Source organism: Ixodes scapularis, unplaced genomic scaffold, assembly GCF_016920785.2.
Source record: "Ixodes scapularis isolate PalLabHiFi unplaced genomic scaffold, ASM1692078v2 PGA_scaffold0__279_contigs__length_252992795, whole genome shotgun sequence".
NCBI lineage: Eukaryota > Metazoa > Arthropoda > Arachnida > Ixodida > Ixodidae > Ixodes > Ixodes scapularis.
Window position 1 is genome coordinate 156672898 of NW_024609835.1, and position 16231 is coordinate 156689128.

At 42.2% G+C, this 16231-nt stretch overlaps 1 protein-coding gene across 1 annotated transcript in view; it reads left to right on the forward strand.

Moving 5' to 3' along the window:
* Positions 1-298: 298 nt before the first annotated feature.
* Positions 299-16231, forward strand: part of LOC8051498 — a 35460-nt gene continuing 19527 nt past the window's right edge. The window contains exon 1 of the mRNA XM_029995095.4: positions 299-371. Coding sequence (XP_029850955.2) covers positions 363-371 — 9 coding nt within the window. The 5' untranslated portion in view covers positions 299-362. The remainder of the gene's footprint in view (positions 372-16231) is intronic.

Consider the following 16231-nt stretch of genomic DNA (forward strand, 5'->3'; position numbering starts at 1 on the left):
TCCTGGCTCCGCCAAATATACCTTTACTTTCGGCGGTTTCGTAAAACATTGATTCATTCGACGAACTACGGTTCATTCATCTGCATATCTTATATATATTAAAATTGTAGAATTAGCATTGATACGATAATAATCGTCTGAAAGCGAAAGTATACCTCGCTTCCCGCCAAGTGTAGCCGATCGGCTTCCCCGTACGCGCACCGGGAAAGGTCCGAGCGAAAGTGTTTCTTGGTTTCGACGTTGGCGGCGGCGTCGAGCCAAGGGGCGAGGGTGACGCGAGGGCAGGAACGACCGCTCTCCGGCGGACGTCGGCGCAACACCGACCCCATCTCGGCGCAGTTGCCTATTATGCGAGCGACGGGATGACTACGGTGAGTACCCGCTCCTCCTGTTCGGTGGGCTTCCCCGCCGCACAGGTCTCTCGTGCTCCCGCTCTTTACATTGCCCGAACTCTACGTGGCGCGGTGAGGTGCGCCACCCCGTTTGGAGACTAACGCAGCGGGCATAACATGTTACAAAGTTCCTTTCCGTACACAGTAAAAAAAAAAAAAAAAGTATTTATATTACTTTATTTTTATGCCAGAAACCCTCGCAGAATTGTTTTTGGTCCACAGAGAGACTTCCTTTCATCTTAAATCCGGACGTAGCAAACGGTGCTATCCGATATTGGACCAATCAAACAAATTCAAAAGCGCAAGTCACTGGGCCTTCCCTGTGCACGATTCATTCAGTGATGATAGAAGACGTAGAGACACATGACGAACACAACCTTGGCGCGCCTTTGACGCAGTTTCATTGGTTCCATCAGGTCGTAGCATTGGCTGCGCCCGGGTTTCAGGGGAAACGAAACATGCACGGACGAAAGGGCTGCGAAAGAAAACGTTTCGACCTAAACCCGAAGTGTGTACGGAGTATCATTGTAAATGACGTCACGGTCATACGTCGCGACCATTGTCACAAAAAGAAAAAAAAAAAAAACTTTACGACGGAAACACTTCTTTGTTCGTTTGTCCCGTCGCGGCTGGACTCCATGTAACCAACGTGCGGCGAACAACCGACGAACAATGCCGGGCGACATGTTCATTTTCATCCCACGGCGCAAGAGACACTGTTCTGGCGACGAGCGCGAAATAACCGCAAAACTCGTCGCTTCTTTTTTTTTCGCTTCATGGAGTTTAGTTTCTCTTCGTTCACTTTCCAAGCTCGTTACGTCGGCCGCGGTGGTCTGCCCTCCGGGCAATGCGTCAAACTGTACAAATTCACAAAAAAAGGGGGAGAGTGTTTGTTTTATTGCAAAAATCGACTACGCATCGCCGAACGGTCATTCTACGGCCAAATGCAGCGCTAGCGGTCCGAAACATATGCCAAAGTTTCAGCACTAACCATTATCTAAGTCAAAATTTATTTAGGAGTTTCTTTTGAAATTTTCAATGGTAAAACGGGACTCGTTTCTTTTTGCCCGTTTTCGGTAACTGGTACCATTCAGCTGCATGATATATCATTACAGGTCCATTGGCTTTCATTTTACCATTGAACATTTCAGGAAATTGGTTCTTACTATTGAGTGAAATAACGGTTAGCTCTTAAAATTTGGCATATATGGTTCGGAGCGCTGGGACTGCGTTTGGTCCAAAAATCAGTACTCGTTAGTGCGTCAATTACTGTCGCTGTAAGAAAAATTAAAAAAAAGACAATGATAAAAATTTGTGGGAGACACCAAATATATGCACGAGTATTTATGGTGCAAATTAAAACGGGTGTATACATATATATACATATATATTTTTTTTTACCAAGCCCGAGAGTTTATGGTTGCAGACAACTTAAGAAACGCAGGGTGCGGTGGGGAGTCTCGAGCACCTCATTATAGTTCCGCGGCCAATGAGATTGAGACGTCGGCCCATAATGACTGCGAAGAACCAATCGCGAAGTGAAAAGCGTGAACAGAGTGAACCATGTTCTGCATGCCAAGCTAGTTCTCCACAGTGCCAATCCCGGCAACTTGTGAAAAAAATGAGCGGCAAAGTACGTATCATCGATAGAGTTTGAACTCTAAGATGGGGTCGGAACTGCAATTCTCAAAGGTCAGGCTTCTAGTGTCTCGGAACCATGTTCTGCATGCCAAGCTAGTTCTCCACAGTGCCAATCCCGGCAACTTGTGAAAAAAATGAGCGGCAAAGTACGTATCATCGATAGAGTTTAAACTCTAAGATGGGGTCGGAACTGCAATTCTCGAAGGTCAGGCTTCTAGTGTCTCGGAACCATGTTCTGCATGCCAAGCTAGTTCTCCACAGTGCCAATCCCGGCAACTTGTGAAAAAAATGAGCGGCAAAGTACGTATCATCGATAGAGTTTGAACTCTAAGATGGGGTCGGAACTGCAATTCTCAAAGGTCAGGCTTCTAGTGTCTCGGAACCATGTTCTGCATGCCAAGCTAGTTCTCCACAGTGCCAATCCCGGCAACTTGTGAAAAAAATGAGCGGCAAAGTACGTATCATCGATAGAGTTTAAACTCTAAGATGGGGTCGGAACTGCAATTCTCGAAGGTCAGGCTTCTAGTGTCTCGGAACCATGTTCTGCATGCCAAGCTAGTTCTCCACAGTGCCAATCCCGGCAACTTGTGAAAAAAATGAGCGGCAAAGTACGTATCATCGATAGAGTTTAAACTCTAAGATGGGGTCGGAACTGCAATTCTCGAAGGTCAGGCTTCTAGTGTCTCGGAACGCGCCACCTTTTTTGGTTTATCGCCGCATCGTTCCACACCTACACTCTAAAAAAAGTCTGTGCGTCTACTTTCCCGCACAATACTCGGAAAGCCAATCGCCGCAACTTACGGCGGTAGTTCAGCGAATGAGGATGCCGCAGCATACGTTTAGACAAAAAAACGCAGTCTGAGTTGTGACATTAAGCAATGCAAAACGTCACGCTTGCATTGCTTAATTTCACAACTCAGACTGCGTTTTTTGGTCTAAGCATACGTTTCGGCATTGTCATTCGCTGAGCTACCTCCGTAAGTTTCAGTGATTGGCTCTTCGAGTGTTGTGCGGGAAAGCAGACGCACGGGCTTTTTTTAGAGTGAATAGCGGCGAACTGCTCTTCGCTTGGTTTTGCAGGAAAAAAAAAGAAAACTCCTACTTTATTAATTTTTTTTTTTTTTTTGAGAATTCATCACATAAATTGTAAGAGTCAACCGAATTCGTCATATAAAAAACGAGCACCATATTCTTCTTTTTTAGAGGAAACTCATATTTTTTGCTATTTATTATCTTTAGAAAATGTGACGTTAACGACGGGGTGCATAAGTACGGATATACGTCTGAAATGTAATTTCTTTTTTTCTTGGTTACCACTGAAATAAAATAAAATAACAAACAAACTTCGTCCCTTCTTTCGAGAATAAGGCTAAAAGTTTCAATGAGTGGGAAACAAACTTCACCGGCACACAGTCATGCGCGCAGGGGCGTCCTCTGCGCAATGCAATTTCCGTCACATCACTACGTTAGGAAGAAGGACCCCGAGCTACACATCATAGTTTGCTTGTTTAACTACTTCCTAATTCATTATACTCTATTTACATGCTGTTGTTGTTTTATAGCTTTTTTTGTTTTTGTTTTTTACGTGTTGTTGCTTTTTTTTTAAGTTAGTGCTTTTACGTGTCACACCAACGATGGGCATCTGACAGACCACTGCTAAGAACTAAGGAATGATTTCGACCACCTGAGGACCTTTTGACGCGCAACCGAAATCTCGGTTAGACGGTGCTTTTCCTCAATAAACATTCGTCAGATTGCCGCCAATTCTGCTGTGGTGCCCACTTGGCGTCAGATTGCCGCCAAGTGGGCATCCGTGGAACAACACTTTGCTTCGAAGCCTGCCAGGCGTCTCTTTTGAATGTTCAATCAAACAGAATATACAAAATATGAAAAGAAAATTGTTTACAACGTGAAATTGACATATAAACATACCGTGACCGCATAAAAAAATTGAAATTGATTCTAAATATTAATTTTCGATGGTCAAACTATAAGACACCTAAAACTCCTAAACAAATTGTTAAAAAAGCTTTAAAGTGTATCGATGACGGGGCTACAACCGAATAGAGGACAATCAGTCCAGTGTTTTTCAGTGATGCAATTTGTTTGCGCATAAAAAAATAGCTGTTGTGCGATCTGTCTTATAGATGAGGCATCCTGTTATTTGTGGCGGTGTTTTGTTGTGTATTTGTCCTTAATGCATACGAAGTCCTTGCATGATTTTTAACACTTTTCTGGTAAAGGAAGACTCTAGAATAAAAGTGAATACGCACTGTACAAAGAAACCCGTTTAGAACGAACCCACGTACAGCGAATTATTTTCGATATCGAAGTCATGGAAATTTTAAATATAAAAAGAGCATGTACAAAGTAATTCTTATAACGAACAACATATTGGCTATATCAAACTTTCTCCCCACAGGAAGGTTTCCAAAAACGCGGAAACAGTCGCCTTCTGGCCTGTCCCCCCCCCCCCCCCCCCCCCAAAAAAAAAAAAAAAAGTAGGAAAGAAAGAAAATTTTAAAAGCTCAAGTTGCGAACATAATTGAGCGAAGAGAAGCGATTCAGAAGGGGAGAAAGCTAAAAAGTACACTGCATGGACGCGCAAAAAACAAACAAAAAAAAAACAACCTTTTCACCTTAAAAAGGTTGCCCGCGAAGAGAGCCGAGTCAGAAGAAAGGATAAGACTAAAAAAAAAACTCTGCACGCATGCAAAAAAAAATAAAAAATAAAAAATCGTTTTAGCGCGTTGTCACAAGGCGGAAGCGAAGAGATGAAAAAAGAAAGAAGCTCTCGCCTTTCAACGAACGCATCGTGGAACTTCGTTGTAAATGGTTTTTGCTAGATCGATTTACTTGCTATATCGAACTGATCGTAGCGTTTCCTGCTGTTCGTTATAAACAAGTTTGACTGTATTACCATTATTTTCTTTAGCGGTGCTTTTAGTGTTGTACACTAAATATCCAAACCGTTCCTTTTTAGACAAGACGATCGTTTAATGAGCATTTGTAAAAGTATATGATCGTATAATTTGTTGGTATTACTTCATATAATTGCAAAGGCATTTGGAATTATACGCCCGTTTATTAAGTGTTAAAAATTCTTCACAGGAATACACAAACTAATGCGCTAAATCTATATGACTGGTTCCATGCTTGTGCGGTAAACAGAACGCATCAAGGCACGATTCTGTTCTTTTTTTATAAAAAAAAATCGTAGATTGAGGAATACCTTGAACCTTGTGTTGAGAAGTAACTGCTGCAGGGTTTACAGAAGTTGATATTCCAATTGCATACGCCAAATAAAAGAGCAATAAACACTGCGTTATCAAATTTTATTGAATTCCTTTTATGGAAATTGCGCTGCATTTATGAGTTTTACGAATGCACCATGCGGAATTCCCTGAAATGACTCGGTGGTACTGCTCACAGTAAAGCGAATTCAATCCACATCTCTGTGACCGTTCCGTCACACCATTTTTAAAATTTGCCTTAAAGCCACGTAAACATCTTCACGGCAAGTATAAGCCCATGCGAAAAACACTTAACCAGTAGATTTATTTTACATGGAGACTTATTAGGTATCCGAGAAGCTTATTTTATATCATCCAGTTTATATTTACATAGCCATCATTCCAAAATTTGACACTCGTTTCGAGTGTCTATAAGAATGTATCTTCACTCTAGAGTTTAATATTACCCAAAAAACCTTGAACAGCATCCGCAAAAAAAAAAAAATGTAAAGCAAGCACACACATTATTGTGACCTTTCTACGAAAGGAGCTTAGTTTTTCTCGTAACGTGACTGTGTTTAATCGTCGTACGGTGGCAATTTCGGCAGTCCATTGTGCACCCCTAATCTGTGGTACTCAACGTGTGTTTTGTGGCCCTAACAACGGCAGCTTCAAACCTAGCTTAGCGTCTATATATGGCAGGGAAACGGGTATTGTTCTTTTAGACCGGGGACATCCTTTCGAGACAACACTGTTTAAACTAGACTACCATTCGTTCTCTAAATTACAAAAGAATATTGTCCCCCGAATGTACTATCTATGGACATAGTTGGCGAGGTAAAGACGAACGTACGAGACAGACTAAACATAACTTCAGGAACACCCAGTGACAAGAAACATTGCTGTCCTGTTATTCTTAGACCATATAATGAACAGCGAGTTGAAACCCGCGGTCCACGTCCAAATTATTATCAGCAATGCACCTTCGGATCACACTAAGCTGAGTAAATTTGGTCTTAAAAAACTATATTTACTTACAGCTAAAGAAACGTTTCCTACTTCGTGATTTTCTTATTCGGCCTTCTTATTGGCGATTGCCGAAATCCGATTGGATCGGGAGCTATAGCTAGATGTTGAGGATTCATCGTGTTCCCGGGAAATACCTTTTATTTCTTAATTATTTAAAATAATTATTTTAAATAATTAATTTTATATTGTTTGATCTTTTTCCTTTATAAATCTGGTGTTTGGACATAGCTTGTATTTTTTTATGTTTTGGATGCAATGAACATGCAAAACAAAAAATAAGCCATGTTATTCCGGATATATGGGGCATGGCAAGACATCTAAACGAACGTAGTAAAATAGGCTAATTCGTTTTTCTTAAACCATTGAGGGCACTAAAGAATTAAAATGTTATGTGCGAGACCTATTTTATTTTGAAATAATGAAAAATCGCCAAAACGACATTCTCAAGAGCCCAACAAAAGTTTTTTTTTGTACGGATATAAAAAATATACCTTTTAGTCAAACCTAAGTACATGCATTGTACATAGCCTAAAGCATTCCTAAATTTTGTTCTGGTAGGACAATATAAGAACAAAAATTGTTGCGTGCATATGAAAAGAAGGCTCAAAATTGCATAAAAAGAAAAACGCGTTGGAATATTACCATAGAGGTAAAACGACGATTTTTTTGTGGCGGGGAAAAAATGGTTTATATATTTTCCATTAGAAATATAAGCTACAGAATACGGCGGTGGAGAGAAGATGGCAATAGGGTTACCTCTCAACTCAAATCTGATGGCGGGCAACGTCACAACTTGAATATCCACGCAAACTGAAAATGGCTGAAATTTATGACGTTCTATAGGGTTGCCGGGAGTTCCTTAAATGCGTGTTTGCCTAGTTTCGGGATCATGATGTGTCCTTATTATTTTCATGCATAAAAAAATGAAGATGAAAAAAATTGTAAATCACCATCAAACCCAAAATCACATTTAGCTGCAAAATATTGCCTTTTTTTTTTTTTTTACCCGCATCTTTCCTTAAGCCTTTCGGTTACCACATTCTACAAAATCCGGTGCGTCTAATTTCCAGCAAAGCTCCACGGAGAGCCAATCGCTGCAATTTACGGACAGAGCTCGGCGAATAACGAGACTGAAAATATGTTTAGGCCTAAAAAACTGTCGTGTCCAGCGTCGTGTCCAACGCCAGGCCCAATGTCGGAGTGCGGATTTTTTTTTTTTTTTAGGTCTAAACATATTTTAAGTATCGTCACTAACTGAGCTCCCGCCACAAATTACAGGGTCATTCCGTACGAAACGTCCCAGACAGTGATACCGACTATCGTCGATTTCTTCGACAAAAAAAAAATCGTAGTTTGGAAAATTATAAACTTCTACCAAAATACTGTTTTCTCAAAAAAAATAAATCTCAATCTTGCGGTCATTTTTTCTTTAATTTTGCAGTTAAGCCAGACTAGAGTTGAATCTAAAAATCTGAAAAATCGAATTGAATAAAATGGGATAGCTCAATTATTCTCAAAAAACCCGCTGAGATTGTTCTGTCGTGTGCTTTTAGGGTTCGTAATATGAAAAAGTTTCCTGTTCTGGTTTCACTGGGGTAAACGAGTACCAAACGAGGTATGTTGAGCATTTAAAACACAAAGTACTCTTAACCTCGGAAATATATTTAAAGCTCGTCTGGGCTGGACTGTTGCTATAGTTTCCGCTCGCAATTATCTGAAAAATAAAAATAATTGAGCCGTCCCATTTTAGTCGCTTAGATTTTTCCTCTTTCACTTTATACCTGGTTCGGGTTAACTGTAAAATTTTCAAAGGGCGCCCACGCAATCCAAAACTTGTTTTTCAAGAAAAATATTTTAACTGAAGAAGAGAAATCGACAATGGTCGGTACCACCGTTGGGGCCGTTTGGCATGGAATGACCCTGCAGCGATCGACACTTCCATGTGCTTTGTGGGAAAGCGGTCGTTCCAGATTGCTTAGAGTGATAGGGTGTTTCTACTTCAGACGTGTTTGCAGCTTTAAATGGCCCGCGCGCCCTATGGCACTTCCGCGGTTTAAATAAGCTGGAGAAACGGGAGCCGCGTGATAGCGAGCCATTAGAAAGCCCCCGTATGGCCACCTTACTCCGGACTAGTAACGCAGCTGAGCGCCAAACAGCAACAAAGGCTGTGTTAGCCCCCCTCCGGTAGTTGTTTAGTACACTGCAATTATCGCTTTACGAGCATACCGCAACAACCACCCTTTTTATGGCACGCAAAAAAAAAAAAAGACTATTGTTTTTTTTTTTTTTTCACGACATTGGCCTTTGTTTTACGTGCATTTCAAGGCACTTCAGGCAGAAAGTCTTTAGAGGCCAGGCGACTCTGCGCATGCCTGGAGACACACGCAGAGTCGGGAGAGCGAGCCGAGTCGCCGATTTTATGAAAGACTTCGGCGTGATCAGGCCTTTGGAATTTACGTCACTAATTTCGATCTACGGACAGCACCCAGCGGACGAAGAGAAGCGAAAATGGGGGTTCGAAAACCTGTCCTGCGCTGGGACGTATTGTCACAGCGAAGATCACCTTTATTGGGTCAAACCAGGTTTCGTTTGTGTGTTGTTGTTCTTGCTTTCTCTTCGTCTTAAAATTTGCTAGACGCGCTCAGTAAATCGAGTGCTCTGTACGAAAAGTAGACATGCAGGCATTTCTTAATTTGCTTGCGCCAAAAATGAGTAGTCCTTCGCAAGAAGAGGGCAGACGCGTTTATATTCCATCTTATAACTGTCTACAGTGCAAAAAAAAAAAGTACAAGTGCGTGACGCTATTTTCAGGTAATTATGTATTTTTATGGTAATTGGCTTCTAGACCTTTCAATCGCTTATCACCCGGGCGAAAAATGCTGAGTCACTGAGCTGCAGACGGATGCGCCGCGTCTGATATGACGCTCAGCAGAGCAACAGCGCATGCTCAGAAGGCGTTCCACAACCAAGAAGACAAAGATGGCAGCGCGCACAAAGGCACAGGCGCTCACGTGCCCGTGCCTTCGTTAGTTTTTCAGATATCTGCGAGGAGTACACTTTCCCCCAGTGCACGGAGTGGCTTCATGGTGACTAATGCAAATAGTTCAGGAATGACGAGACAAAGGTAGCTTTTGTATTTAAAGATACTATTTGTGCTGGGACGCGGAGCGTGACAATGCCGTGCTCAGTTCTGATTGAGAGCTCGAAATTATCGGTGCCTCCTCATATTCGCTGCGCTACTTCATTAAATCGCTATTATAGGCAAACCACTTGCGTTGTACGGACGTATGCACTATTCTAACGAACAGCTTCTGGCAGGCGCCATCTCTACGGTTAGTGCGTATGGTACGTGCTTTGCACGCTTTCTGAAGCCACGAACCAGGCTTGCACACGTTACTGCAAAAAAGTAACCGATTACAATTACAATTACTTCACTGTAAAAAGTAACTGATTACAATTACAATTACTTCACCGTAAAAAGTAACCGATAACAATTACAATTACAACCTCAAAAATGTAATCGAAAAAATTACTCTAAACTCATCGATTACTTCGCACGTTACTTTTCATCCACCTTTTTTTATTAGGGTAGTATTATCTTTGGGGTCTCGCGCTCATTTGTTACGAAAAAAAAGAAAGCCTTGACTGTTTTTGCTTAGAGCTGAGTGAGTGACGCAAACGTACCCAACCCTTCTCATAAAAAATAAATAAATTAATTAATTAATAGAGCGTTGTTTAAATACAGTGCTCCCAAGAGCCTGGATAAGGTAATTTTTCACACCCGGACCTAGTCTCCGGAACCCCAAAAAATGTGGCCAGACAACGAAGCATAGTGGAGTTACCTACTGATCCTCAAAATCCGGTGCTTAGCGGTTTCGAAAAATAAAAAGACCGTTGTTCAGAGCTGAGAGACTGCAGCACATCTAACCCCTCCCCTCCCTTTCCCCCCCCCCCCCCCTTAAGAAAAAATTATAAAATATTGTAAGGGGTAATTTTGTAATCGATTACAGCAAAAAAGTAATTCAATTACAAGGGTCGTTTCTCCTTAAAGGAAGTAATTGAAGCGTCACAAAATTACAGTAAAATGTAATGAATTACAACTAATCCATTACTTGTAACGAATTACGTACAAGTCTGCCACGAACGCGAGCGTGCTGGGCGGTGGAGATTACACGCTGGGCTTTAGATTTGTAAACGTTCGAATGAAGATTAGGCACGTGCGTTGCGCAACAAAAAGTCGACCTTTCTAATTTGGAGTGAATACGTTTGTAAACAATTTTGCTTTTGGTTCGTTCTCAACATGAGCACTTTCCACCACACAAGTAGCTTTGTGACAGCCGCTCGATTGTAGGATGCAGATATAACACGAAACTGGCTGTCGTTTGCTCGCAAGCAGTATATCGCCCTGTGTGCCTACACTCTGAAAGATGCCTGCGCGTCTACTTAACCGCAATACACTCAAAGAAGCTAATTTCAGCGATCTATGAAATCAGCGCAGCGAATGATGAGGCGGAACATCCTTTTAGACCTCAAAATGAAGCCTGCGCTGTGGCATCACGCCATGTAAAATGTCATGCATGCATTGCGTAATGCCACAGCGCAGGCTTAATTTTGAGGTCTAAACGGATGTTCCGCCTCATCATTCGCTGCGCTGATTTCGTAGATCGCAGAGATTGGCTCTTTGAGTGTTTTGCGGGTAAGTAGACGCGCAGGCATTTTTTTAGAGAGTACGGACGCAACCCGCCGATATTTCATAACACACGCGAACCTAAGCGCAAGAAGCGGAACGATTTCATTCAGACTACAAGCAATCGTTGTCTGAACGCTCTCTTTCTGCTTGTTGCGCTTAGGTTGGCCTGTCTTATGAAAGATCGGAGCGTTGCGTCTGTAGTGTCAACTTTGCATTACTTGCAAATAAGGTTCTTAAAAACGAGAAAAGAAAAAAACGTGATTATTTATTTGCTGCCGTCTGTCATCCAGAATGTAAGGTCGCGTGGAAAAACAATGAAGTGGAATGCAAGCGCGCAAAAGACAATCTTACAAATAAACTGATGCGAGCCTCAAGTACGAAAAAAGCTCCGCCGGGCAAGCAAAGTGGTGATAAAAAAAACTACCAGCGTTTTTTTTTTTTTGTTTTTTTTTTACAATTGAAGTGTCGTTTTTAAGTGCTTTATGAGAGTAAGAATTCATTCAACACACTGAACTTGCTCTAGCAAGAAATTTGGAATGCCTCAAACATGTCGCTGCTAAAATGCGTTTTCTTCAAGTTCAGCCGACTTTCGAGCAGTGCGGCAGTGAAGCGCGTTTTTAGCGTAAGAGAGTCAATCGCTGCAAAGCTGCAGTAGAAGTTGTCAGTCAAAGACTTCGAGGAGGTGCGGGTTCTGAAGGTGCATTGAGCAGCTAAACGAGAAAAGATAACAGACACACACTTGGAGCGTCTAGGGGTGTTTTGCGGGTAACTAGACGCGCAGAGTGTTTCACGGGTACCTAGACGCGCAGGCATTTCTTAGAGTGTATACTGATACAGCGGAAGTGCTTAGACCGGGGTGGAAAATAAATATTAAGATGATTTCAATCGTTATTTAAACAAAGCCGGTTTTACTATGATGATTTAAATCAAACTTTGGTCTTTCTTTCTACCCTCCACTTTGGTCGTCCGTTACGTAACGTATTTTTTAAGTAAAAAGGAAAATAAGAATGGGAACGAAAAAAAATTAAAACTAGAAAAGTTCTACACCAGAAAAATCAGATCGCAAAAATCAATATCAAATTAAGCTTTTTCACTAACCCAATAAACTATTTTTACCACTATGTCCGTAATTATTGAATAAAAGGTTCCTAATTAAGCTGTACTTCAAAATGAGTGCAATTTACTTCCTCATTGTTTTCAGTAATCGGACGAGTTGACAAATCTGCCATGTTTGAAAATGCATCATTTCATGCTTTCTATGTGCTAAACAAGATATAATCAAGCAAGAAAGGTTTATATCAGACTGAACACTAGCAAAAAGCATTGCTCTTCGTACCAAATCGGATCACTGAGCATTCTTTCTTTCGTCCACTTCGTTCGTATGCTACGTAGAGTCCTATTGCGAGCGAATGGGAACGTGAAAGAAAGAAAAAAAAAACTACAAAGAGTAATGCCTTATTGCAAGCAAATCAAAGCGCGAAAAAAGCTAAGTAACAAAAAAAAACAAGCTCTTTTTTTCGTATGCTGGGCTACATCGATCAAAGTAGTTAATTAAACTGTACTTTAAATTTAAGATACTTCTTTCTTGAGCAATGTTATCAGTGATCGGATAGATTAATCAATCCATCTGCCATTTTTAAAAATACATGTAGCAGTAAAGAGTCACTATTGTTTAGCTAGAGTGATACAAATTTAAATAATTTAATTTAAATCAAACAATTCGTATTTAGGCGAAATTAATTTTATTTACAAGATTTTAAAAAAATCATGCTTTCTTTCTACCTTTTCCGCTATAAATTTTTTTAAAAAACAACGACAGAAGCACCATTTGTTGTAGAAGATTGCACTGCCGAGTTCACCGTTAGAGTCTTGCCGATTGTCTTGCGCAGTTTTAAAACTCATTTGTAAAGCTCAAAGGTTGGCTCATCTACAGATGTTTTTTGTTTCCTTTCGTTCTCAGCCGCGAGGGTTCCATATCTGGTATGCGGGACGAAACAATAATAGGGAATTTCAATCTGGAATATGCGCGAAATTATAGGCGAGTCCAAACAAGATTGCGTGACAATCACGCAGTTTTCGTGAACACCTTCCAGCGACGTGGAGAGATGAAAACGATGTTTTAACGCATACCAGAATTGACGACATTAAAGATGGGTCCGCCCTCCTGAAAAAGATGTATAGACTAAAGTCACTGGATCTGGGAAAGTAGCGCCGTTGCCTTCCCACGTGCTAGCCGGACACAAACAAATACCAACATACAGACGACGGAACCATTTGCTGTCAGCTGCCACGGTGATCGCCATTTTGGACCCTTTCAAAGCTTCGGAGCTTCGAAAGGGTTCTCAAAACCAGTCGCACCAAGATCACTATGAAGCATCATCGTACTGAAAGCGTTCCTCGGCCAGTATGAGCGTCTTTGGCACTGTGCATGCAATAAACCTATCGCTCATGCCTATTTCCCCAGATCTCTTACAATTATGCTGCTCCTCTTGCGTGTTTCAAGACAGTAGAATTATTTTTCAATAATTTCAACCACCGACGTTGCGTCTGTTGGCGGCACGAATATGTACGGCGTCACACGCGGCGTCGGTGCTTGGGGGCATTTAACAATAATTTTACTCTATTGAAACACGCAAGAAGAGCAACATAATTGTATGAGATCTGGGGGAATAAGCGTGAATGATAAGTTTATTAAATGCACAGTGCCAAAGACGCTCATATTGGCCGAGGAACGCTTTCAGTACGATGATGCTTCATAGTGATCTTGGTGCGACTGGTTTTGAGAACCCTTTCGAAGCTCCGAAGCTTTGAAAGGGTCCAAAATCTCCATCACCATTGTAACCGACAGCGATCAGCCAATCACCTTGAGAGGTTTCTGCCGTCTGTATGTTGGTATTTGTTTGTTTCCAGCTAGCAGGCGAGAAGGCAATGGTGCTACTTTCCCAGATCCAGTGACTTTTGTATAGGCTACAGTCACTGAATGCTAAGACCCTTGTGGTGAAATGCGCGTGTAATTTTATGCTCATTTATTTTCCACGCGTCTTCGGCGCGCGAGACGCTCAATTGTTTTTTAATGCTAGGTTAAAAGATGCGTCAAGTCAGTATTAAATATTTTCATTTGGGGGATAATATTTTAATCGAAATGATTTGTACGTTCACAACCTTAACGAAATCAAACGCGAACAGATAACTTTACTCGAAAGAAGCTATAAGTACGAAAGAAGGCTATTAAGACCATCACAGCGATCGGAACGATGAGGAAAGTTTGAAAAAATGTGCTAACACCGTTGAACTCTCTCCCTTTCTCTCTGACTGTCTCTTTGAAGAGAGGCTCGTCGCATAAATCATCAGTTGCGTCGTTATGAAGTAGCACTCGTCGGGGAAACCCGGACGGGGGCCTTCCAATGTACGAGTTCCTTCCACGAGGGGCCATGAATCCGCGATGTGTCTGTCGTTAACCTCGTTCAAAAATGCGGGAACTTCAGCCACCACACGTGCCACACGACGACGACGACGACGACTGCTGAGCGCTGAGCGAGCCTCAATATGTTATACGCTAACGACTCCGGACCCCATTCGTTAGACCCGCCACGCCGGCCCGTTTATTTGCCAAACATCGAAGGCGGAAGAGCCACGCTTGGCGGCGAGGCGACGACGACGCGCTGTACTCCGTTTATGGATCGCAGCGCACGCTACGAGCCATCGGAGCTAATCCAGTACCGCCTGACTGTCACGTGACCTTTGGGAGGAGAGCGGCGACGCGCGGGCTGCGTGTTCACGCGAAACGTTCACAGCAGCGCTGGACTGGCCGCGGTGGCTGGTAACGTTCGCTGTGGTTTGTGGTAAGATGAATAGGAGTACTATAGTCGTTGGTTTTGTGAGCAGTTTCGAGAGTTTACTGCTTTTCGAGCAGCTCTCTGCGCTTAAGTCGGGACACGCTTGTCTCGGCTTTTTAATGGCTTCCGTATACCCCACTGACGACAGCCAGTGTAAATATATGCATCGCTTCTGCGTAGTTACGTGGGGAAATTAGGTTTACCGCGAAAGTCTGCGCTTCTTACGCTCTAGAGTCATTCCAAGAATGAGTATGAAATAAAGCGCAGCGCATGGGCTCGCTAGACTAACTGCGTATGATTCGCTTAAGGAGCGTGTGCAGTTACTGTAACGTATACAGTCAGCATATGCGGTTAATATTGCCGAGAACAATCACATGGCTCTGCCATTCTGTGAATATAGAATCGCTACAGAGTCACTGATCTGCGCGGGGCCACGGGTTCCACTGGTTCATTTCGTTTCGCTGAGCACTGTACTGTTATAATATATTGCGCTTTCATTAAGCGACTGATACGTTGCAGATCACTCTTACATTCAGTTCAGTTAAGAAACAAAAGAAGACATAGGGTACCGACGCAAAGGACCTTAATGCGCTCAGATACGCCGTAAGTCGCGCTGATTGGTTCTCCGAGTGTTGTGTCTGAAAGTAGACGGACAGACGTTTTTAGAGTGTGGGGAAGCCAGACATTTCGTCCACCCCCCGGATCCGGAAAGAAAAACGAACGACTCCGCGCGCGTTCCGTCTTGCGCCTTTGCTCTTTATTCTTCCATTTGGCGCCCACTGACGTCGATCACCCACCGCGCTTGGCAAAACAGGCGGGAAACGTTCCGCGCAGTTTCACTCTTCCATCAATCAAGTCGCCCTAGATGGCGCTGTATAAGCGCGCGAAGGGGGCGCGAAGAAAGCGTTGCTCAGAACTGAGGCACAACGCTTTCATATATCGCTGGGAAAAAAAAGAAAAAAAAAAAATATATATATATATATGTATGTATATAATACTTTAATAAAGAAAAAAAAATGTTCGTCTATTTATACGACACATATACCAAAATACTATAGAGACAACCATAATACGCATTACATTCTTCTCAACGAAGAACGCGCAGATACATTCTATAATGTCCGATGATCGTCAATGCATCTTTCTCCTCTCAGATGGGACATAAACGGCCTTCTTTATTTTCACCCGTTTTTAATACCTTTATAAATAGCAATACTTTGTTTAAAAGGATGCGGTGCACAGCACCGGGAATAGACGGTGTGTCTTGATTACGTCCTGTATAAGGTAAAAGAGATCGTCTTGAACGAGCTCAAAATTGTGCATTTCGCTCTTAAAACTACCCGATTTTCAGATTTTTCTTCAGATGAATTCTTCGAATGGTAATACGAGATAGCGGTCGCATTGGTGCAT